The 24,928-nt window shown below is 42.7% G+C and overlaps 1 protein-coding gene across 1 annotated transcript in view; it reads left to right on the forward strand.

Moving 5' to 3' along the window:
- Positions 1-24,564, forward strand: part of ptgr2 (prostaglandin reductase 2) — an 89,071-nt gene extending 64,507 nt beyond the window's left edge. The window contains exons 6-9 of the mRNA XM_028821906.2: positions 4,839-4,960; positions 8,754-8,841; positions 8,936-8,975; positions 24,395-24,564. Of these exons, the coding sequence (XP_028677739.2) occupies positions 4,839-4,960; positions 8,754-8,841; positions 8,936-8,975; positions 24,395-24,459 (315 nt within the window). The 3' untranslated portion in view covers positions 24,460-24,564. The remainder of the gene's footprint in view (positions 1-4,838; positions 4,961-8,753; positions 8,842-8,935; positions 8,976-24,394) is intronic.
- The last annotated feature ends 364 nt before the right edge of the window (positions 24,565-24,928 follow it).

The raw sequence follows: 24,928 nt of genomic DNA on the forward strand, positions 1-24,928 counted from the left end.
TACCTCAGAGCCAGCACTCCGGCCAAGCTCCAGGTAGCCTGTATGAAAATGGGAGAAACTTCCAGAAGGCTATCCATTGGTGGTACACTCCAGTGGTCTCAGTAAAATACCCATGAAAACCTGCTCAGGGTCTGCAAAAAGAGACCTAAAGAACTCTCAGACAGTGAGAAATAAGATTCTCTGCTCTGAAGTAGTCAAGATTGAAGTGTTTAGCCTTAACTCCAAGTCCATCTAAGCATTTGGATGTTCCAGGCACCACCTGTCACCAGTGGTGAAGACTGGCAGTGGCAGCATCATTATACTGTGGGGTTGTTTTTTCAGGGGTAGAAACTGGGAGGCTAGTCAGGGTCAAAAGAAAGCTGAATGGAGCAAAGTACAGAGATATCCTCAATGAAAACCTGCGCCAGGGCAGTCAGGACCTCTCACTTGGCTGAAGGATAACCACCCAACAGGACACAAAGCAAAGACAACGCTGGAGTGGCGTGGACACAACTCTGGGAATGTCCTTGAGTGCCCCAGCCAGAGCCCAAACTCGAACCCAGTTGAACATCTCGAGAGATTTGAAACAGCCATCCACCGATGGACTCCATCCAACCTGACAGAGTTTGAGAGGATCTGCAGAGAAGAATGGCAGAAAAATGCCCAAAATCAGGTGTATGGAGCATTGTGTTGGACCTAAATAATAATAATAATTCTTTTCATTTATGTAGCGCTTTTCTCACTACTCAAAGCGCTCAGCAATTGCAGGGTAAGGGCCTTGCTCATGGGCCCAACAGAGCAGAGTCCCTTTTTGGCATTTACGGGATTCGAACTGGCAACCTTTCGATTGCCAGTGTAGATCCCTAGCCTCAGAGCCACCACTCCAACCTAAGAAGACTCTGGGCAGGAATCGCTGCCAAAGGTGCTTCAAAGGTTCTGTTAAAGGGACTTGAATACTTGAGCCAATGTGAGATTCAGTTTTTTTTATTTTTAATAAATTTATACAATTCCTAAAATTCTGTTTTTGCTTTCGTCATTCTGGGTTACTGAGTATTGATGAGGGAAAAAAATGAATGTAAATGATGTTAGCACAAGACTGCCACATAACAAAATATGTCAAATGTCCAAATACTTTCTGAAAACCCAATACAAGAATTGCCCAGAGCATTCTGCAACATATTTTTTATAGTTAATAATTTCTTGTGGAATAGTTTTAACATTCTCCTAAGATAACTACAAGTACACTCCTTGTTTTTCTATGTAATGTCTATCAATATGTACGTTTTGGTTTTTTTTTTTAAACTGTTATTTGCTTTGTCATTCTGGGTTATTGAGTGTTGCCTGATAAGGGAAAAATTGAAAATAAAAAATTTTAATGCAAGGCTGCGACATAAAATGTGAAGCGACCTGAATACTTTGTGAAGGCAGTGCATTTGTCATTGTATAATGTAACACATATTCCTGTCTTAAGCCATTACTACATATCCCTTTCATTGTGTTTTATTTTATATGGTGCTTGGAAATAATCCCAGTTCTCTTCTGCCTTTCTCCCAGAGCTGAGTACATTAGAATAATCTGGACGAGAACAGGCCATTCAGCCCAACAAAGCTCGCCAGTCCTGTCCACTTAATTCTTCCAAAAAAACATCTAGTCGAGTTCTGAATGTCCCTAAAGTCTCGTTGTCTACCACACTACTCAGTCGCTTATTCCAATTGTCTGTGGTTCTCTGTGTAAAGAAAAACTTCCTAATGTTTGTGTGAAATTTTCCCTTAACAAGTTTCCAACTGTTTCCCCCGTGTTCTTGATGAACTCATTTTAAGGTAACAGCCTTGATCCAATATGCTACTTCCCTTCATAATTTTAACATTTCAATCAGGTGTATACTTAATCTCCTTTTGTTTAAACTTAAAAGAGTCAACTCATTCAATCTTTCTTCACAACTCATCCCCTGTAGCCCTGAATCAGCCTTGTTGCTCTTCTCTGGACCTTCTCTTGTGCTGCTGTGTCCTTTTTTTGTAGTCTGGAGACCAAAACTGCACACAGGACTCCAGATGAGGCCTCACCAGTGTGTTATAAAGCTTGAGCAGACCCTCCTGTGGCTTGTACTCCACACATCAAGGCGCTATATAACCTGACATTCTGTTAGCCTTCTTAATGGCTTCTGAACACTGTCTGGCAGGTGATAGTGTCGAGTCCACTAGAATTCCTAAATCCTTCTCATAAGGTGTACTTTCGACTTTCAGACCTCCCAAGTAGTAATTGGTTTGTCAACTGGGGACATAAATTTAATTAGAAAGGAAAATGAAAGCAGTTCTGTATTTGGTTATATTTTGTGAACTATAAGAGGCAACACATCATCCTAGCATTGATATTTGAAGATGGACAGTATGGACATTGAATGGTTAGTGCATCACACAGGGGTGCACAAACTCCTTCAGATTCACTCCTTTTACAAACAGTGATAAATTGTAATTATTTTCAAATCTCTCCATACCTTGGAGGAGAATATAAAGTCATGAAAATGTGTGCTTGGGTATTCTTATCAGCACAGCAAAAAAATGTTTCAGAATTTGTCCTTTAGCAGGCAACAGATGTTACTCCCTATTTTATAATAGTCCTTTGTTTCACATTTACTCAATAAAGACATTTTTGTAATACCAGGAAGAATTTAGTTTCTATTCTCTACCCATCCAAAATTTGATGTATGGTGCCTGAAGTATCTAACGTGCTTCAGCTTGTTAAAATTGAATTCATTTATCTGGATCTGTCCCAGCCTGTTAAAGTTTCATTCATCTACAGGCTTTATTGTACTAAGTATTTATTTTTTAATTAAAAGGCTTCAATTATATCTTAAAAAAAAAAAAAAAAAACTAAGTTTCACTTACAAATCACAGTGACACTACAACGATCACATGGCACAAAGTGATGACATCTGTTAAATTATCTGACGTGAAGTACTCACAAATATACTCTTCATAAGTTTCATTCACAGCCGCGGCGTACTCAGTGTCTGCACTTTGCCTTTTTATGGGGAGGCCATACAGCTTCATAGACAGAAGTAGTCGGAGCAAAGCCCATCCTCACTGATGTAATAAAAATGACAGCAAAAGTATTAGTGATTTTGCTATATTTTGTGTACATGTACTGCTTTTTCATTATATAGAAATATTCTTGTGTAAATGTGTTTGTCTGTTTAATCTCTAGAGTTATGAACAAATCCATCCATCCATTATCCAATCCTAACACAGGGTCACGAGGGTGTGCTGGAGCCAATCCCAGCCAACACGGCGTGCAAGGCAGGAACAAACCCCAGGCAGGGCGCCAGTCCACCACAGGGCACACACGCACACACACCAGGGACAAGGCACCTAACCTACATGCCTTTGGACTGTGGGAGGAAACCCATGCAGACACGGGGAGAACATGCAAACTCCACGCAGGGAGGACCTGAGAAGTGAACCCTGGTCTCCTTACTGCGAGGCAGCGGTGCTACCACTGCGCCACCGTGCCACCAGTTATGAACAAATGTATGGATTAATTATGAATTAGATAGATAGATAGATAGATAGATAGATAGATAGATAGATAGATAGATAGATAGATAGATAGATAGATAGAAAAGGCACTATATAATAGATAGATAGATAGATAGATAGATAGATAGATAGATAGATAGATAGATAGATAGATAGATAGATAGATAGATAGAAAAGGCACTATATAACAGATAGATAGATACAAAAGGCACTATATAATAGATAGATAGATAGATAGATAGATAGATAGATAGATAGATAGATAGATAGATAGATAGATAGATAGATAGATAGATAGATAGAAAAGGCACTATATAATAGATAGATAGATAGATAGATAGATAGATAGATAGATAGATAGATAGAAAAGGCACTATATAATAGATAGATAGATAGATAGATAGATAGATAGATAGATAGATAGATAGATAGATAGATAGATAGATAGATAGATAGATAGATAGATACTTTATTAATCCCAAGGGGAAATTCCCCTACTCCAGCAGCAGCATACTGATAAAAAACAATATTAAATTAAAGAGTGATAACAATGCAGGTATACAGACAGACAATATCTTTGTATAATGTTAACGTTTACCCCCCGGGTGGAACTGAAGAGTCACATAGTGTGGTGGAGGAACGATCTCCTCAGTCTGTCAATGGAGCAGGACGGTGACAGCAGTCTGTCGCTGAAGCTGCTCCTCTGTCTGGAGATGATCCTGTTCAGTGGATTCTCCATGATTGACAGGAGTCTGCTCAGCACCCGTCGCTCTGCCACAGATGTCAAACTGTCCAGCTCTGTGTCTACAATAGAGCCTGCCTTCCTCACCAGTTTGTCCAGGCGTAAGGCGTCCTTCTTCTTTATGCTGCCCCCCCAGCACACCACTGTGTAGAAGAGGTGAGACAATTACCCATTGTAAAGATCTCTAGTTCATGCTATTGAATAATGAAGAAGTTGGGAGCTTGCAGTAGGTGACTTGTTGTGAAGAAACAGTAATCAAAAAATGTCTCATTAGTAAAGCTGTAGCGACCCAATTGTCAAAAGAAAACGTTTTATTTGCACATCTCAAATGGAGTACTTTTTGAATTTAGTAAACAACTTTGACACACTTCTTTGTGGGACATGTCAACTTATTTTTTGCAGTTGCTTGTTTGTGTCCTCTTCCACTTCTCACCTTTGTGTGATTAATTTACCACTTTACACAATAACATGCTTTTGGTTCTTAGGTTGACTTTGCAAAGTTGCTGGTAATTCAAGCATTTTGTTTTCCTCTGTCTCAGTATTATTACACCTATTTTTTGAACTGTCTCCCTCGATTTTAGATGAACAAAGACGGACATGTGATCCTGTGTGGACAGATCTCTCAGTACAACAAGGATGTTCCATATCCACCTCCACTGCCGGCCAGTACCCAGGAAGTGCTGCTCACCAGAAACATAACCAGGTATCACTCACATGTTTTTACTCCTTTTCCTGGAAAATTCTATAATAATCCAGTGAATGCCTTCCACAGTATTTAACAAATATATAAATGAATCTTTTGTCATTGTGTGTAGTTAACTCCTCTTTTAAGTTTTCCACAAAAATACACCACCCTTTATTTCACTCAGATCTGTTCAATAGACATTAAAAAGGGTACATTTATTTTGGAGTTAAGCAGAGGATACTGTATATAAATATATATAAATAAATAAATATCCTCTTTGATAAAACCCCTGTGTGTGTCCAGTGTCCGTGTGTGTGTGTCTTCTGGTGAAGTGCGCATGTGCGGGGCACGGTGTGATGCTTCAAAGGCCGGCTGACGCGTCACACAAGACAGAGAGGGCGGGACCTATAAAATATCGCTCAGCCGATCCAATCGGATTTCGGTAAAAGAGGTAAGACCTAAAACATAAAACACGAAAAATCCAATCAGGTACTGAGACGCAGAGACCAGCTTCCCCATTGTTGTGCAAGTGTTCACGCTGAGGATGTCAGATTTGCGATTAAGAAGCTTGGCGTCGTTGAAGGGGTTTTCCTAAATATACAAATTTTCATGATATTACAATACGATGACTTTTAAAAGTAGATTTATTTTCGCGCACATTACATCACTTGCTGGGGAGAATCTGCTGATTGGCCACTGTTGTGACAGAAAATTAAACACATATTTCGGACAGCAAAGCCAGTATTACTGTCAGAGAAAATTACAGGCATTTTACGGGAAAAAATTAATGAGGTAAAAGGTCCCTTGCCATTTAATATATACTGTTCCTACTAATGTTTATGGACTACTGCTCTAGCACCCGTTATTGTAACGGGCTTAATGTCTAATAGATAAATAAATCTGCAAAAACCTCAAACTTTTTTCACGTTGTCATTATGGGGTGTTGTGTGTAGAATTCTGAGGAAAAAAATGAATTTAATCCATTTTGGAATAAGGCTGTAACATAACAAAATGTGGAACAAGTGATGCGCTGTGAATACTTTCCGGATGCACTGTATGATCAGGCCATAACACAGCCTCTGCCATGTCTCACAGATGATGTGGTATGCTAGAGATCATGAGCCGTTATTTCTCTTCTCCATACTCTTGTCTATCCATCATTTTGGTATACATTGATCTTCATTTGTCCAAATAAAACTGTTCCAAATCTGGACTGTTTTTTTAAAAATGTTTTCTGGCAAACTCTAATCTGTCTTTCTTATGCTTGAAGCTTACTAGTGGTTTGCCTCTTGTGGTCAACCCTCAGTCTTTACTGTCATGAAGTCTTCTCTTGATTGTAGACTTTGGCAATGATAGGCCTAACCTCCTGGACAGTGTTCTTGGTTTGGCTAAATGTTGTGAAAGGAGTTCTACTTTGCCAAGGAAAGAATTCTGTGATCATCCAGAACAGTTGTCTTCCATGGCTACCCAGGCCTTCTGGCGTTGCTGAGCTCACCAGTGTGTTCCTTCTCCTAAACAATGTACCAAATGGCCGACCACTCCTCGTGTTTCTGCTGTCTCTCTAAAGGATTTGTTTTGTTTTCTGAGCATAATGGCGGAGTGGTGGCTGTGAGAATAAGGGTCTTCACTGGTATCTGGAAGGTTGCCAGTTCAGATCCCATTACTGCCAGACGAGATTCTACTCTGTTGGGCCCTTGAGCAAGGCCCTTAACCTGCAGTTGCTCCAGGGGCGTTGACCCAAGGGGTATGCGATAACTACATTTCATTGTACCTGTACAATGACAATAAAGTTGAATCATCATAATGATGGCCTGTTTTTACTTGCATGGACAGCTCATATTGAGAGTTCACAGCAACAAATCCAAATGCAAATTCCACACTTGGAATCAACTGCAGACCTTCTACCTGATTAATAGTTAATGAAATAATGAGGGGCCTGCTCCCATCTGGCTATGGAACAGCTTGTCAGTCAAATGGCCAAACACTTTTGAGCCCCTGAAAATGGGGGACCATGTATAGAAATGGCTGTCATTCCTAAATGGTTCATATAATCGATCAAAGTGGAGCAGATGATATTATTTATCTGGACTTTCAGAAAGCATTTGATAAGGTGCCACATGAGAAGTTGGGCATCAAATTAAAAGAAGTGGGAGTTCAGGATGATGTTTGTAGATGGCTGCAGAATTGGCTCAGACACAGGAAGCAGAGGGTGATGGTGTGAGGAACTTCATCAGAATTGGCTGAGGTTAAGAGTGGTGACCAACAGGGGTCAATACTGCGGATGCTGCTATTTTTAATATATATAAATGATTTAGATAGGAATATAAACAACAAGCTGGTTAAGTTTGTAGATGATACCAAGATAGGTGGATTAGCAGATAATTTGGAATCTGTTATGTCATCACAGAAGGACTTGGATAGCATACAGGGTGGGCAGATTTGTGGCAGATGAAATTTAATGTCAGTAAATGTAAAGTATAACATATAGGAAGTAAAAATGTTAGGTTTGAATACACAATGGGCGGTCGGAAAATCGAGAGTACACCTTATGAGAAGGACTTAGGAGTCGTAGTGGACTCTAAGATATCGACTTCCTGACAGTGTCCAGAAGCCATTAAGAAGGCTAACAGAATGTGAGGTTATATAGCGCCTTGATGTGTGGAGTACAAGTGACAGGAGGTTCTGCTCAGGCTTTATTACACACTGGTGAGGCCTCATCTGGAGTCCTGTGTGCAGTTTGGTTCTCCAGGCTACAAAAAGGACACAGCAGCGCTAGAAAAGGTCCAGAGAAGAGCGACTAGGCTGATTCAGGGCTACAGGGGATGAATTATGACGAAAGATTAACAGAGCTGAGCCTTTACAGTTTAAGCCAAAGAAGATCAAGAGGAGACCTGACTGAAGTGTTTAAAATATTGAAGTGAATTAGTCCAGTGGATCGAGACGGTGACTTTAAAATGAGTTCATCAAGAACACGGGGACACAGTTGGAAACTTGTTAAGGAGAAATTTCACACAAACATTAGGAAGTTTTTCTTTACACAAAGAATGATAAGAGACCAAGTAGTGTGGTAGACAGTAAGACGTTGGGGACTTTCAAAACTCGACTTGATGTTTTTTTGGAAGAAATAAGTGGACAGGACTGGTGAGCTTTGTTGGGCTGAATGGCCTGTTCTCATCTAGAGTGTTCTAATTTTTTATAATGTTTTTGGTAAACCCTTTGAATTATTGCTGAATGCCTGTACTTCAATCGTTTAATGATTTCTTCATTTCAAATCCAGTGTGGTGGCATATGGAGCCAAAATTATAAAAATTGTGCCACTGTCCAAATATGTATGAACCTAACTGTGTGTAACCTTTTTTTGTGCATGCAGTATCTTGCACTGCTGCCTCAAAGATTCAGGGTACTGGGGTCTGCTCATCATGTCCATGGCTGCATGGATTTTCCCTCCACATTCCCCCAAAACATGCTTGTTAGGTCAGTGGGCACCTCCGAGTTTAGCCCCTTAGCACTGTAAGTGTGTGGGACCTGCAATGGCCTCTCACCCTTTTTTCAGATGCTTCCAGCCTACTGGGATAGCCTCCGACCCAGAATGTTATGTTACTTTTAATAAAGACACCCACTAAATGACGAATAGTGACGGGAATAACAATAAAAGCAGCTTTGCTTTAAATGACTTTCTTTTTTGTATTCCAACAATAGTTCTTATCTGATGATCCATCATCCATAGGCTTTCCTATAACACTACCTGCGTGTTAAATTATTATAAAGCAGGCATTTTACTGTGTGTTTTTTTTAACTCTTTGTCTGCCAGGGAGAGGTTTACTGTGCTGAATTACAGAGAGAAACATGCAGAAGGGACCGTGCAGTTGAGCTGCTGGGTCAGAGGAGGAAAGCTCAAGGTAGGATGTACTCAGTACTTGTAACACAAGCATGTGGATTCTGCAAAACTATGAAGATGAAACATTTAATCCATGTGCGTTGTTTTACTTTCAGGTCCTGGAGACAGTGATGAGTGGACTCGAGAACATGGGAGGTAAGGAGAGTTCAACAAATGAATTAGATACAAATATCTGAATACAAAATCAGATATAGTGGATTCAGATAGTATTCAGACCCCTTCGTGTTCTGCACTTGTTGTAGATTTTATTTTAAACTAGCTGTCTCCCGCTGCTCCTCCCACATAGTAGTGAAACAGGACAAACTTTAAAAATCAAGCGAAAGGTAGGTACGCTCCAACGTCAAATGCTGGGACTGTATCTGATGGTGTTCAGCTCTGACTTAAGAGCGTTCCGCACGTGGGGAGAAAAGCACATGCCCGTGATATCTCTGGCAGTCAGCAGCTACCCTCTAAAACACACACGGAGCCCCGATCTCTCTCTCAAAAACGTCAAACGTTACTCCTTAACAATCTCTAGATGATAATATCTGCTGAACAAACAGGAATCGCTAGTGTAAGAGCCATTTCATAGTTACATAAGATTCTTAAATATGTTACTAGATCCATCCATCCATCCATCCTCTTCCGCTTATCTGAGGTCGGGTAGCAGGGGCAGCGGCTTGAGCAGAGATGCCCAGACTTCCCTCTCTCCGGCCACTTCTTCTAGCTCTTCCGGGAGAATCCCGAGGTGTTCCCAGGCCAGCCGGGAGACATAGTCCCTCCAGCGTGTTCTGGGTCTTCCCCGGGGCCTCCTCCCAGTTAGACGTGCCCGGAAAACACCTCACCAGGGAGGCGTCCAGGAGGAATCCTGTTCAGATGCCCGAGCCACCTCATCTGACTTCTCTCGATGCGGAGGAGCAGCGGCTCTACTCTGAGCCACTCCCGGATGACTGAGCTTCTCACCCTATCCTCTTCGAACCGCCACCTTATTGTGGTGGAGGGGTTTGCGTGTCCCAGTGATCCTAGGAGCTCTGTTGTCCGGGGCTTTATGCCCCTGGTAGGGCCACCCAAGGCAAACTGGTCCTAGGTGAGGGATGAGACAAAGTGCGGTTAAAAACAACCTCCTATGATAAATAAAAACTTTGGACGACGTTTTCCCTTGCCCAGATGCGGGTCACCGGGGCCCCCCTCTGGAGCCAGGCCTGGAGGTGGGGCTCGATGGCGAGCTCCTGGTGGCCGGGCTTGCACCCATGGGGCTCGGCCGGGCACAGCCCGAAGAGGCAACATGGGTCCCCCTTCCCATGGGCTCACCGCCTATGGGAGGGGCCAAAGAGGTCGGGTGCAGTGTGAGCTGAGTGGTGGCCGAAGGCAGGGACCTTGGCGGTCCGATCCTCAGCTACAGAAGCTGGCTGTTGGGACGGGGAATTTTACTAGATGACAATGCATAATCTATGGGAGGTTCCTACAACCCCCCCATAAGTAGCATTGAATTGGTATATTCTTGCCATTTTTAATAGCTCTGACTAAACTTTATTCTCAGTTAGTGACCAGCCTTGCCATGTGTAAGGTGTAGAGGGCATATGATTTTAAACTGGGCCTACGGGCCTTTAGAGTGTGAAGTAACTTGTAAGAAAACAGCACTTATTTAAGTGCTGCGCCGTACAACAACAACAACATTTATTTCTATAACTCATTTTTATACAAATAATGGAGCTCAAAGTGCTTTACATGATGAAGAAAGAGAAAAAAGACAAAATAAATAAGAATTAAAATAAGGGAACGCTAATTAACAGAGAATAAAAGTAAGGTCCGATGGATGGCCAGGGAGTACAGAAAGAACAAAAAAAAAACTCCAGACATCTGGAGAAATAATAAAATCTGCAGGGGTTCTAGGCCACGAGACCACCCAGCCCCTTCTAGGCATTCTACCTAACATAAATGACCTCAATCAGTCCTCATGGTATTCAGGGTTCACATGGAAGAACTTGATGATGACGGTCATGTGGACTTCTGGCCTTTAATCCATCAGTGTAGGGACATCATGGTGCTTTGATCAGGTGGTGGTGGCGCAGGTCGCCACCCCTGAAAACCGGAAAAAGAACAGAAGAGAAAGAAGGGGTTAGTACGGATTTTGAATATGAATATCTATAATAATAAAAGGCAAAGTCCTCACTGACTGACTCACTCACTCACTCACTGACTGACTCATCACTAATTCTCCAACTTCCCGTGTAGGTGGAAGGCTGAAATTTGGCAGGCTCATTCCTTACAGCTTACTTACAAAAGTTAGGCAGGTTTCATTTTGAAATTCAAAGCGTAATGGTCATAACTGGAACATATTTTTTGTCCATACACTGTAATGGAGGAGGAGGAGTCACGTATCGCGTCATAACGCCTCCTACGTAATCACGTGAACTAAAAACAAGGAAGAGATTTACAGCACGAGTCACACGCGGGAACGAAGGTAAATGACGTTAATTTTTGACTGTCTTTTAATACTGTGTAAGCATACATATTAACACATGTGCAATTAAACGTGTGCATTTACGGGGTGATTTCTCAGGCTTAAAAGCTCACCTTTTATCAAACGCGGGAACAAAGGTAACTGACGTTGTTCACTGTCTTTTAATACTGTGTAACCATACATATTAACACATGTCCAATTAAACGTGTGCATTTACGCGGTGATTTCTCAGGCTTAAAAGCTCGCCTTTTACTAAAAAGGTAAATGCAAAACTATTTTCAATCAGTTTATTGAAACGCTCCCGTTAAGGATTGCAATAACATATTCGCGAGATAAAACAACGAAGTAGGGGGAAATGGAGGAACAGCCGCAAACAGCGAAGAGCAAAAAATTTATTAAACAATTGAGAACGGAGCGAGTTAAGCATACAAGCATGTTCATAAGGGAAACAAAGCACGGTGTAAAACGTAAGTTTAAATTAAGTTTATAGAAACGCTCCCGCTGCAGATTGCAATAACATATTCGCGAGATAAAAGTTTAATGAGAAGACACGAGGTATAAACGAACCACACGCCGTGGCGCAACGTTAGGGGCAACAGTTTCAACCATTCTATGATCTGCTTCTCGCAACTGAAAGACGGCACATGGCGGATGTTAGCCGACTTGCTGACCGCAACGTTAGGGGCTTCAAGTATGGCGCTGACGCCACATCTCAGTGCCAACACTTTGCAGACTGTACTTAAAAGACACGCCCTCCTCACTGGACAGTTAAAAACACCAATCAAACTAACGATGACATCAAGTATTACCCAATCAAAACTAGGAAAGGAGGCATCTTCATAAAATGCGTGTGGGATGATTTGCATGAGACGCTGCTTTAAAAAAAAAAATGATAAAAAAAATACGGGATAAATCCCGTCCAGTATTGATTCAAAACGGGACGCGCAATTTCATTCTCAAACGCGGCACGATTCCGTATTTTAAAGGACGGGTGGCAACCCTACAGTGCCAGGTAACCACCCATACAATCAGATTGTGATTCAGACTAGGAATGCAATGAATGTAATTACCCCGATCTACATACAAGGCGAAAGTCTTGCAACATTCAAAGATGATGGTTTGGGATAATTAGTACTTATTAAGTACACCATGGCACATAAAAGAGCTTATGAAGCCTTGAACCGAAAAAAGCAACATCTCAGAGATCGTACAAAAAAAAAAAGGAGGTAATGTCGTTTTACTCGCTGTACATTTTAGTCAAACATTACCAGTTATTCCACGAGGGAGACCAGCAGATGAACTCAACGCTTCTTTAAAATCCATGCTTCTCCCACGGTCGGTTATATGTCGCGTGTTCTCGGGTAGGTACACCAAAAAATGTATACATTTAAGCATGTAATGGGCAAACAAAAAATGAGGTATACCCGAAGGCACTGCAGTAGTACTCAATGTAACTTTACTTCTTAAATGTTAATGTTTTACTGTTTAATAATTTATACGCTTCTTATATATTGTTCAAATTCTTTTATCAAAATACCAGTGACAGCGCAATGCACGATAACATGGAGTGAATACACCATACGCATCTGCCCACGGCCGCCCTGGTGTGCGCAGATAGGAGTTGATTCTAAAATAAAATAAACATAAAAAGAGTAATACAATCATCACCCATAAAGCGGATAGCAGACGTGACGTATTATATGTGTACCACATTTCAAATCAATAGGTGAAACAGTTTGCAAGCTACAGGTGATTTAAAATCCTGGACAGACCAACGAAAAGCCACGGTAGCAAATTATACAAGAACATTTTACTGTTTAATTATTTATATTTATATGAAATGTGCTTCTTATATATTACTTCATATTCTCATATGATAATGATGTTAATGTTGTTTATATTGATTTCTATGTTATTGTAAGTGCATCTATGTGTGTATATGTATGTATGTATGTATGTGTGTGTATATATATATATATATATATATATATATATATATATATATATATAAAAAATATATATATAAAAAATATATGTGTATATGTATATATAATATATGTGTGTGTATATGTGTATATGTATATATATATGACAGCAACACTCATAACAATGACAACACAATTACATTGACAATCATGTTACGTTATTTTTAAAATGTTTCCTTTACTTTTTCATAACCTCTTTAACACACTACTTCTCCGCTGCGAAGCGCGGGTATTTTGCTAGTCATGAATAATAATGATAATTAATTGAATATACAGAGCATCAGGATTAAACTAAGATGAAGTTATGAGAAAGCCATGTTAAAGTAATGAGTTTTCAGCAGTTTTTTAAAGTGCTCCACTGTATCATCCTGGTGAATTTCTATCAGTCAGCTATTCCAGATTTTAGGTGCATAACAGCAGAAGGCCGCCTCACCACTTCTTTTAAGTTTCGTTCTTGGAATTCTAAGTAGACACTCATTTGAGAATCTAAGGTTACGATTTGGAGTGTAAGGTGTAAGACATTGTGAAATATAAGATGGACCAGATTATTTAAGGCTTTGTAAATTATAAACAGGATTTTAAAGTCAATTCTAAATGACAAAGGTAACCAGTGTAGTGACATCAGAACTGGGGTGATGTGCTCAGATTTTCTTTTCCTAGTTAAGATTCTAGCAGCTCATTCAGATAGATAGATAGATAGATAGATAGATAGATAGATAGATAGATAGATAGATAGATAGATAGATAGATAGATAGATAGATAGATAGATAGATAGATAGATAGATAGATAGATAGATAGATAGATAGATAGATAGATAGATAGATAGATAGATAGATAGATACTTTATTAATCCCCAAGGGAAAATTCACATACTCCAGCAGCAGCATACTGATAAAGACAATATTAAATTAAATAGTGATAACAATGCAGGTATACAGACAGACAATAACTTTATATAATGTTAACGTTTACCCCCCTGGGTGGAACTGAAGAGTCACAAAGTGTGGGGGAGGAACGATCTCCTCAGTCTGTCAGTGGAGCAGGACGGTGACAGCAGTCTGTCGCTGAAGCTGCTCCTCTGTCTGGAGATGATCCTGTTCAGTGGATGCAGTGGATTCTCCATGATTGACAGGAGTCTGCTCAGCGCCCGTCGCTCTGCCACAGATGTCAAACTGTCCACCTCCATGCCTACAATAGAGCCTGCCTTCCTCACCAGTTTGTCCAGGCGTGAGGCGTCTTTCCTCTTTATGCTGCCTCCTCAGCACACCACCGCGTAGAAGAGGGCACTCACCACAACCGTCTGATAGAACATCTGTAGCATCTTATTGCAGATGTTGAAGGACGCCAGCCTTCTAAGGAAGTATAGTCGGCTCTGTCCTCTCTTGCACAGAGCATCAGTATATGATCACGGGGTGTGTTTCCTTGTACACACACACACACACACTCATCGGCCACATTATAAGGTACAGCTGTTCAACTGCTTGTTAACACAAATATCTACTCAGCCAATCACATGGCAGCACCTCAATGCATTTCGGCCTGTAGACCTTGTCAGTACGACCTGCTGAAGTTTAAACCGAGCATCAGAAAGGAGACTGAAGTGACTTTGAACGTGGCATGGTGGTTGGTGCCAGATTGGCTGGTCTGAGTATTTCAGAAACTGCTGATCTGCTGGGATTTTCGCACACAACCATCTCTAGGATTTGCAGAGAATGGTCAGAAAAAGGGAAAATATTAAGTAAGCGTCAGTTCTCTGGACAGAAATACCTTGTTGATGTCACCGGTCAGAGGAGACGACCAGACTGGTTCAAGCTGATAGAAGGGCAACAGTAACTCAAATGACCACTCATTACAACCGAGGTGTGCAGAAGAGCATCTCTGAAGGTACAACATGTCAAACCTTGAAGCAGATGGGATACAGCAGCAGGAGACCACAGTAGGTGCCACTCATGTCAGCTAAGAACAGGCAACTGAGACTACGATTCACACGGGCTCACCAAAACTGGACAGTAGAAGACTAGAAAAACAATGCCTGGTCTGATGAGTCTCAATTTCTACTATGACATTCAGGTGGTAGGTCAGAATTTGGTGTTAGCAACATCAAAGCATGGATTCATCCTGTCTTGTATCAACGGTTAAGGCTGCTGGTGCTGGTGGTGTAATGGTGTGGGGGGATTTTTTCTCAGCACACTTTAGCCCCCGTAGTACCAGTTGAGCATCGTGTACATGCCACAGCTTACCAGAGTATTGTTGCTCACCATGTCCATCCCTTTATGGCCGCAGTGTACCCATCTTCTAATGGCTCCTTCCAGCAGGATAACACATCACGTCACAAAGCTCAGATCATCTCAGACTGGTGTCTTGAACATGACAAGAAGTTGACTGCACTCAAATGGCCTCCACAGTCCCCAGATCTCAATCCAGTAGAGCACCTCTGGGATGTGGTGGAACAGGAGATTTGCATCATGGGTGTGCGGCCGACAAATCTGCAGCAATGGCGTGATGCTGTCATGTCAATATGGACAGAAATCCATGAGGAATGTTTCCAGCATCTTGTTGAATCTACGCCATGAAGAATTACTGCAGTTCTGAAGGTAAAAGCGGGTCCAGCCTGGCAAGGTGTACCTAATAAAGTGGCCAGTGAGTGTACATTGTGCTTTAGTTGCATGTCATTTTTAAATAATTTCTAACATTTCTGAAATTATAATCGGTGTTTGGCAGACGTTTCAGTGAAAGGCTTCCTTTATCCATGATTTATTTGAGGGATTTCCTTTTCTTAATATGTGTTCCACTTCTGTGTATGACTTGCATCTTTTCTGTTGGCGTTTCAACGTTGTGCTGACATTGATTGTGTTCAGAATCAGCATGTACTGTGCTGGTATTTTGAAGTGAAATGTCATTTCTAAGGTGGCACGGTGGCGCAGTGTGTAGTGTTGCTGCCTCGCAGTTAGGAGACCCGGGTTCGCTTCCCGGGTCCTCCCTGCATGGAGTTTGCATGTCCTCCCCGTGTCTGCGTGGGTTTCCTCCCACAGTCCAAAGAACATGCAGGTTAGGTGCCTTGGCAATCCTAAATTGTGTGTGTGTGTGCCCTGCAGTGGGCTGGTGCCCTGCCCACGGATTTGTTCCTGCCTTGTGCCCTGTGTTGCCGGGGATTGGCTCCAGCAGACCCCCGTGACCCTGTAGTTAGGATGTACAGTGCATCCAGAAAGTATTCCCAGCGCATCACACTTTCCACATTTTGTTATGTTACAGCCTTATTCCAAAATGGATTAAATTCATTTTTTTCCTCAGAATTCTACACACAACATCCCATAATGACGTGAAAAAAGTTTACTTGAGGTTTTTGCAAATTTATTAAAAATAAAAAAATTGAGAAAGCACATGTACATAAGTATTCACAGCCTTTGCCATGAAGCTCCAGATTGAGCTCAGGTGCATCCTGTTCCCCTGATCATCCTTGAGATGTTTCTGCAGCTTCATTGGAGTCCACCTGTGGTAAATTCAGTTGATTGGACATGATTTGGAAAGGCACACACCTGTCTATATAAGGTCCCACAGTTGACAGTTCATGTCAGAGCACAAACCAAGCGTAAAGTCAAAGGAATTGTCTGTAGACCTCCGAGACAGGATTGTCTCCAGGCACAAATCTGGGGAAGGTTACAGAAAAATTTCTGCTGCTTTGAAGGTCCCAATGAGCACAGTGGCCTCCATCATCCGTAAGTGGAAGAAGTTCGAAACCACCAGGACTCTTCCTAGAGCTGGCTGGCCATCTAAACTGAGCGATCGGGGGAGAAGGGCCTTAGTCAGTGAGGTGACCAAGAACCCGATGGTCACTCTGTCAGAGCTCCAGAGGTCCTCTGTGGAGAGAGGAGAACCTTCCAGAAGGACAACCATCTCTGCAGCAATCCACCAATCAGGCCTGTATGGTAGAGTGGCCAGACGGAAGCCACTCCTTAGTAAAAGGCACATGGCAGCCCACCTGGAGTTTGCCGAAAGGCACCTGAAGGACTCTCAGACCATGAGAAAGAAAATTCTCTGGTATGATGAGACAAAGATTGAACTCTTTGGTGTGAATGCCAGGCATCACGTTTGGAGGAAACCAGGCACCGCTCATCACCAGGCCAATACCATCCCTACAGTGAAGTATGGTGGTGGCAGCATCATACTGTGGGGATGTTTTTCAGCGGCAAGGGACTGGGAGACTAGTCAGGATAAAGGGAAAGATGACTGCAGCAATGTACAGAGACATCCTGGATGAAAACCTGCTCCAGAGCGCTCTTGACCTCAGACTGGGGCGACGGTTCATCTTTCAGCAGGACAACGACCCTAAGCACACAGCCAAGATATCAAAGGAGTGGCTTCAGGACAACTCTGTGAATGTCCTTGAGTGGCCCAGCCAGAGCCCAGACTTGAATCTGATTGAACATCTCTGGAGAGATCTTAAAATGGCTGTGCACCGACGCTTCCCATCCAACCTGATGGAGCTTGAGAGGTGCTGCAAAGAGGAATGGGCGAAACTGGCCAAGGAGAGGTGTGCCAAGCTTGTGGCATCATATTCAACAAGACTTGAGGCTGGAATTGCTGCCAAAGGGGCATCGACAAAGTATTGAGCAAAGGCTGTGAATACTTATGGACATGGGATTTCTCAGTTTTTTTTTTTTTATTTTTATTAAGTTTCCTTGAGGTTTTTCCAAATTTTTTTCACGTTGTCATTATGGGGTGTTGTGTGTAGAATTCTGAGGAAAAAAATGAATTGAATCCATTTTGGAATAAGGCTGTAACATAACAAAATGTGGAAAGAGTGATGCGCTGTGAATACTTTCTGGATGCACTGTAGCGGGTTGGATGATGGATGGATGGACGTCATTTCTACGAGTAAATTGAAATTGACCTCACTAACTTTAAAACTGACGACTTTAAAAATGAACAAACAGCAGGCACTGCTACAAATGATAGACTGTGACAAACAGGGCCTGCTAACTCTTTACCACTTTCTTCCATACTTGCCATTGAAATGCTGCTTTAATAATAAGACATTTTAAAAGAAATGCATCAAATGTTAACAAGTACAGGAAGGAGGCCCCATTTGTTTCCTTTTTATAAAACCCGACACCCTTTTCTCAATCCTTTAGGAACGTAAATGTCGTAAGGACTGAGCATTTCAGAACTGGCATCACAAATCTCTGAATTGATTGCCTGTGTGGCCCCCTGGTGGCTCTGGTGCTAAACTGTAAATTATAAGATTTATAAACTGTGCAAGCTGAAGGAGTCATTTCACGTGACTTTGCTCCAAATGTGGACATAACAAGAGAGTCTTACAGCGGACAGTAATAACTCGATTTAACCAAATTAAACAAACTTGGACAAATTCAGCTTTAGGCAAACTGGCGTGGAACAAAGAAAAAGAAGGAAAAGAATGCCTAAAATTGGCACATTGGGCAGTGATACCCGGTTTTCTTAGGCAGCACAAGAAAGGTCTCTCATATTCTCACTCTGTGGTCACTCATGGAGGTCCGAGATCGAGGGAGACGTGTCTCGTACTCATCATGTACACAGTGACATGAGAAAGAGCGAAGCATGTGCCTCCCGTATTCTCTCTGCATCTTGGCCATATTGTCATGGAGAGACGTGAGGTGTGTATCTTCTCCTGTGTAGGTCATTCGTTGTTGCGATTTTTTTGGGAGACGGCGCCACCTTTTAACCTTGGCTACAGCACCTTGTGTGAGGAGACTGGGTCACCCTCAAAATAACATGTACACAATATTTAAACCTACATAAGTATATTTACATTTGAAGCAATTCTGTATTATGCCTCCACCACCACATCCCAAAAGTGTTCTACTGGATTCAGATCTGCTGACTGGGAAGGCCACCGAAGAACACTGAACTTATTGTCATGTTCATGGAACCGGTTGGCTTTGTGACGTGGTGCATTGTCATAGTGGAAGTAGCCGTTAGAAGATGGCTAAATGCCCAAATAGGCTGTGGCATTCAAACACTGATTGATTGGTATTAACAGGCCCAAAGCGTGCCAAGGAAAATTCCCCACAACACTATGCCACTGCCAACAGCCTGGACTACTGACACAAGGTGGGTTGGCGCCAAATTCTGAACCTACCATGTGTGTGCCTCGGCAGAAATCGAGATTCCTAATCGAGATTTTTCCTGTCTTGGTGAGCCTGTGCCCACTCTTGGCTTGGTGGAACCCGATGTGGGTTTCTGCTGTTTTAGCCCCTCTGCCTCAAGGTTAGACGTGTTGTGCATTCTGGGTATTGTGGAGACTGGCCCGGACAGCGATGGTTCATCAACCAACACACGTTTAATCATTCTATACAATATTTACAGTGCACACGACCCCAAAACTTCTCCAAAGTCCAGGCCTCACAATGCCTGTCTCTTCTCTTCAGGCCGCCTCCACTCCTCTCCTCCCGAGCTCCATGTCTCTCTTCCTCACGACTCAAGCCCCTGAACGGAGGGAGGCGGCCCCTTTTACAGTGCATCCGGAAAGTATTCACAGCGCATCACTCTTTCCACATTTCGTTATGTTACAGCCTTATTCCAAAATGGATTACATTTATTTTTTCCTCAGAATTCTACACACAACACCCCATAATGACAACGTGAAAAAAGTTTACTTGAGGTTTTTGCAAATTTATTAAAAATAAAAAAAACTGAGAAATCCCATGTACATAAGTATTCACAGCCTTTGTGCAATACTTTGTCGATGCCCCTTTGGCAGCAATTCCAGCCTCAAGTCTTTTTGAATATGATGCCACAAGCTTGGCACACCTATCCTTGGCCAGTTTGGCCCATTCCTCTTTGCAGCACCTCTCAAGCTCCATCAGGTTGGATGGCAAGCGTCGGCGCACAGCCATTTTAAGATCTCTCCAGAGATGTTCAATCAGATTCAAGTCTGGGCTCTGGCTGGGCCACTCAAGGACATTCACAGAGTTGTCCTGAAGCCACTCCTTTGATATCTTGGCTGTGTGCTTAGGGTCGTTGTCCTGCTGAAAGATGAACCGTCGCCCCAGTCTGAGGTCAAGAGCGCTCTGGAGCAGGTTTTCATCCAGGATGTCTCTGTACATTGCTGCAGTCATCTTTCCCTTTATCCTGACCGCTGAAAAACATCCCCACAGCATGATGCTGCCACCACCATGCTTCACTGTAGGGATGGTATTGGCCTGGTGATGAGCGGTGCCTGGTTTCCTCCAAACGTGACGCCTGGCATTCACACCAAAGAGTTCAATCTTTGTCTCATCAGACCAGAGAATTTTCTTTCTCATGGTCTGACAATCCTTCAGGTGCCTTTTGGCAAACTCCAGGCGGGCTGCCATGTGCCTTTTACTAATGAGTGGCTTCCGTCTGGCCACTCTACCATAGTGGTAGTGCTGCTGCTTTGCAGTAAGGAGACTGTGGAAGATTGTGGGTTCGCTTCCCGGTTCCTCCCTGTGTGGATAGCGCTTTGAGTACTGAGAAAAGCGCTATATAAATGTAATGAATTATTATTATTATTATTATTGGTGGATTACTGCAGAGATGGTTGTCCTTCTGCACCATCGTCAGCCACCAAGCGTCCCCGAGGGACATACTGAGGAGCCCATGGTTGCTCCCCCGGATTATAAGTAGAAGGGGCGCCCCGGCTGGGCATGGGACTGGCCGCCCGCCACACACTCTAAGGGTTAAACTGGGAAAGGCTTATGCCTATATATATTTTTTACTAGCTGCCCCCCACGGCTCCACCCGCATAGAACTGAAACAGGACAGCGAGGAGGGTCCAGCCCGGCTCCCCACTCCTGATGTCCCACAGCCTCTGTCTTGGATTAGCGTGAATATATCGCTCCTGCAAGCAAACTCTGATACTTAGCGCAATGAGAGAACCTGCAAAATCAACCGGAATGTTCAAGCAAATTATAGAAAAAAAAAAAACGATCTAAATCCGTGACGTAGTTCTCTCGCTCGCTCAGTAAGCGGTGGTGAGGTTACGCCCCGAGGCTGGCACGTGAGTGAGGAGGCCCCCACTCCCCTCCCCTCGGCCTGCTGTGTGTCTCTTGGATTCACACAAATAAATCGTTAGCGCAAGTGAACTGTGATACAGAAGTCGCAAAATCAACCGGAATGTTCAAGCAAATTACAGTAGTCCCTCCTCAATCGCGGGGGTTGAGTTCCAGAGCCACCCGCGAAATAAGAAAATCCGCGAAGTAGAAACCATATGTTTATATGGTTATTTTTATATTGTCATGCTTGGGTCACAGATTTGCGCAGAAACACAGGAGATTGTAGAGAGACAGGAACGTTATTCAAACACTGCAAACAAACATTTGTTTCTTTTTCAAAAGTTTAAACTGTGCTCCATGACAAGACAGAGATGACAGTTCAGTCTCACAATTAAAAGAATGCAAACATATCTTCCTCTTCAAAGGAGTGCGCGTCAGGAGCAGAGAATGTCAGACAGAGAGAGAGAAAAGCAAACAAATCAATAGGGCTGTTTGGCTTTTAAGTATGCGAAGCACTGGCCAGACAAAGCAGTTGCAAGGAAGGCGGCAGCTCACACCCCCTCCGTCAGGAGCAGAGAATGTCAGAGAGAGAGAGAAAAACAAACAATCAAAAATCAATACGTGCCCTTCGAGCTTTTAAGTATGCGAAGCACCGTGCAGCATGTCGCTTCAGGAAGCAGCTGCACAGAAGGGAGCAACGTGAAGGTAATCTTTCAGCATTTTTAGACGAGCGTCCGTATCCTCTAGGGGTGCGAACAGCCCCCCTGCTCAATCCCCCTCCGTCAGGAGCAGAGAATGTCAGAACAAGAGAGAAAGAGAGAAAACTAAAAATCAATACGTGCTGTTTGATCTTTTAAGTATGCGAAGCACCGTGCAGGAAGCATATCGCTTGATAAAGCAGCCATATGTAAGCCCAGCAAAGAAGAGAGCAATGTGAAGGTAGTCTTTCAGCGTTTTTTGAGGAGCAGCCGTATCCTCTAGGGGTGCGAAGAGCCCCCATGCTCACAATATATTTGAGGAGTTTTATTTAATACGTAATACGCGCTGTGGTTGGGTAGCTTCTCAGCCATCTGCCAATAGCGTCCCTTGTATGAAATCAACTGGGCAAACCAACTGAGGAAGCATGTACCAGAAATTAAAAGACCCATTGTCCTCAGAAATCCGCGAACCAGCAAAAAATCCGCGATATATATTTAAATATGCTTACATATAGAAGCCGCGAAAGTCGAAGCGCGATATAGCGAGGGATTACTGTATAGAAAAAAAAACCGATCTAAATCCGTGAAGTGGTTCTCTCATGAAAGACAGACAGACAGATGTTGGATTTTATAGAGATGTATCTGAATAAATTATTATCCACCAATATATTACAAGTCAATGGTCAGGTATGCACAGAATTCCTCTCCTCCAAATAGGGAATGTGAACTTGAGGTGGGAAATATCGGTGTGAAGCACTGGACTGGTACTAGGTGGGCATAGGGCCTGTCAAGTGTGTGTGACGTACAGGGAAAGATGCTACGCTCATTAAACTGGGAAATACTAGTGGAACCAGTTGCAGGCAGGATGGCAGGGATTGAAATGTTGGGAGTTTGATGAAAGAGACAGTTGTGTTGAGAGATAAGAATTGTAATAAAAATATGGTTTGCCCATCACTGGGCGCTCATTTCACTTGATTTGTGTGTGTGTGTGTGTGTATCACACAGTAAAGCCTGATTCTGCTGCCTTCCTGAGACGCCTTGTGCCTTCTTTTGAAGACTGGGTGCCATACCCTTGCCACGACACTGTATGTGTAGAAGGGGGTGCACATGAGTGAGCCATGCAGTGGACTGGCACCCACCCAGGTTTGCCTATGCTATGTGCTTAGTGCACCGTCTGACACTCAATTGGGTTAAATACGAATGTTTGTAGTAGCAGGCTGTTGTACCGTGTTAGCCATTATGGATGAAATGAGAAGTCAAGCGAAATGCCCCTTTTATTGGCTCACTGAACCGATTACAATATGCCAGCTTTCAAGGCAGCTCAGGCTCCTTACACATGACATTTTGCCTGACGAAGGGGCCTGAGTTGCCTCAAAAGCTTTACATATTATAATCTTTTCAGTTAGCTAATAAAGATACGATTTTTTGAAAGAGTTCTGTTATGAATCAAACGCCTTGCACATTTATGAATTATTTTTTTTTTCAGTTCTAGTCATTAAGTAATATCATGGAAAATCTCATTTAGACTTGCCAAGTTACAGAACCAGCACATCTTTGGGAAGTAGGAGGAAATCCCACGCAGCCGACTTTGCCAGTACTGAGGAATTCATAATTGCTTTGTACTGTCAGTAACAAATAAAAGAGAACCGCAGTAAAAGGAGGAACGACAGTCCAGCATGAAATACTGTATATGACGTGTGCCATTCAAATATTCATAAGTTGTACCGATTATAGAATTTTGTATAGCGACCCGTATAAAATTTCTTGTATTTAACACAGGTTTGTTTACCTTCAAGGGCGGCACGGTGGCACAGTGGGTAGCGCTGCTGGGTTCGCTTCCCAAATCCTCCCTGCATGGAGTTTGCATGTTCTCCCCGTGTCTGCATGGGTTTCCTCCCACAGTCCAAACACATGCAGGTTAGGTGCCTTGGCAATCCGAAATTGTGTGGGTGTGTGTGTGCCCTGCGGTGGGCTGCCTTGCGCCCTGGGATTGGCTCCAGCAGACCCCTGTGACCCTGTACTTAGGATATGGCGGGTTGGATAATGGATGGATGGATATATTAAAAAGGAGGAAACCCAGCATCTGGTGATGTCCATGAGTTTAAGACTTCAGGCTGTCATTGCCAGCAAAGGGTTTTCAACCAAGTCTTATTAAATGCTTGTAATTCTACTTCAGTGTACCATAGAAACATCTGACAGAAAGATCTAAAAACACCAAAGCAGCAAACTTGGTGAAAACCGATACTTGGGTCATCCTCAAAACGTCTGGCCACAGCTGTAAGTCTTTATGTGGAGTGACTTTAATTCATATTACTGGAGAAGCCCCCTGCTGACTGCGCTGGGACTCGGACCCACGCCTTGTATTCAGCACAGCTCTCCTTTATTCGTTTGTTTCTGTTTTGTTTGACTTCTTTTTCTTTTTTCTTTTGCAGGGGCTTTTCATTCAATGATGAAAGGTGGGAACCTGGGGAAGCAAATAGTCAAGATATCCGAGTAACTCGGCCGCCATGTCGTGTCAAAACGACGTCTTCAGTATCCGAGCTTGCGTTTGTAAATTGCTTTATCACTTGAGGTATTAAACAGAGTCTGAGGATGGCAGGAATATTACTGGGAAGAATTGTTTTTTTCTTATTTCCAGTGACACGCACTTGAGTTAATTAACTGCATTGGTGACATGAAGTGACGTGGAGTCATCTGTCACGGCTCTGATGTTTGTAAGCAGGCTGAACCACCATACAGTGGTGTGAAAAACTATTTGCCCCCTTCCTGATTTCTTATTCTTTTGCATGTTTGTCACACAAAATGTTTCTGATCATCAAACACATTTAACCATTAGTCAAATATAACACAAGTAAACACAAAATGCAGTTTGTAAATGGTGGTGTTTATTATTTAGGGAGAAAAAAAAATCCAAACCTACATGGCCCTGTGTGAAAAAGTAATTGCCCCCTTGTTAAAAAATAACC

Source organism: Erpetoichthys calabaricus, chromosome 16, assembly GCF_900747795.2.
Source record: "Erpetoichthys calabaricus chromosome 16, fErpCal1.3, whole genome shotgun sequence".
Classification (NCBI taxonomy): domain Eukaryota; kingdom Metazoa; phylum Chordata; class Cladistia; order Polypteriformes; family Polypteridae; genus Erpetoichthys; species Erpetoichthys calabaricus.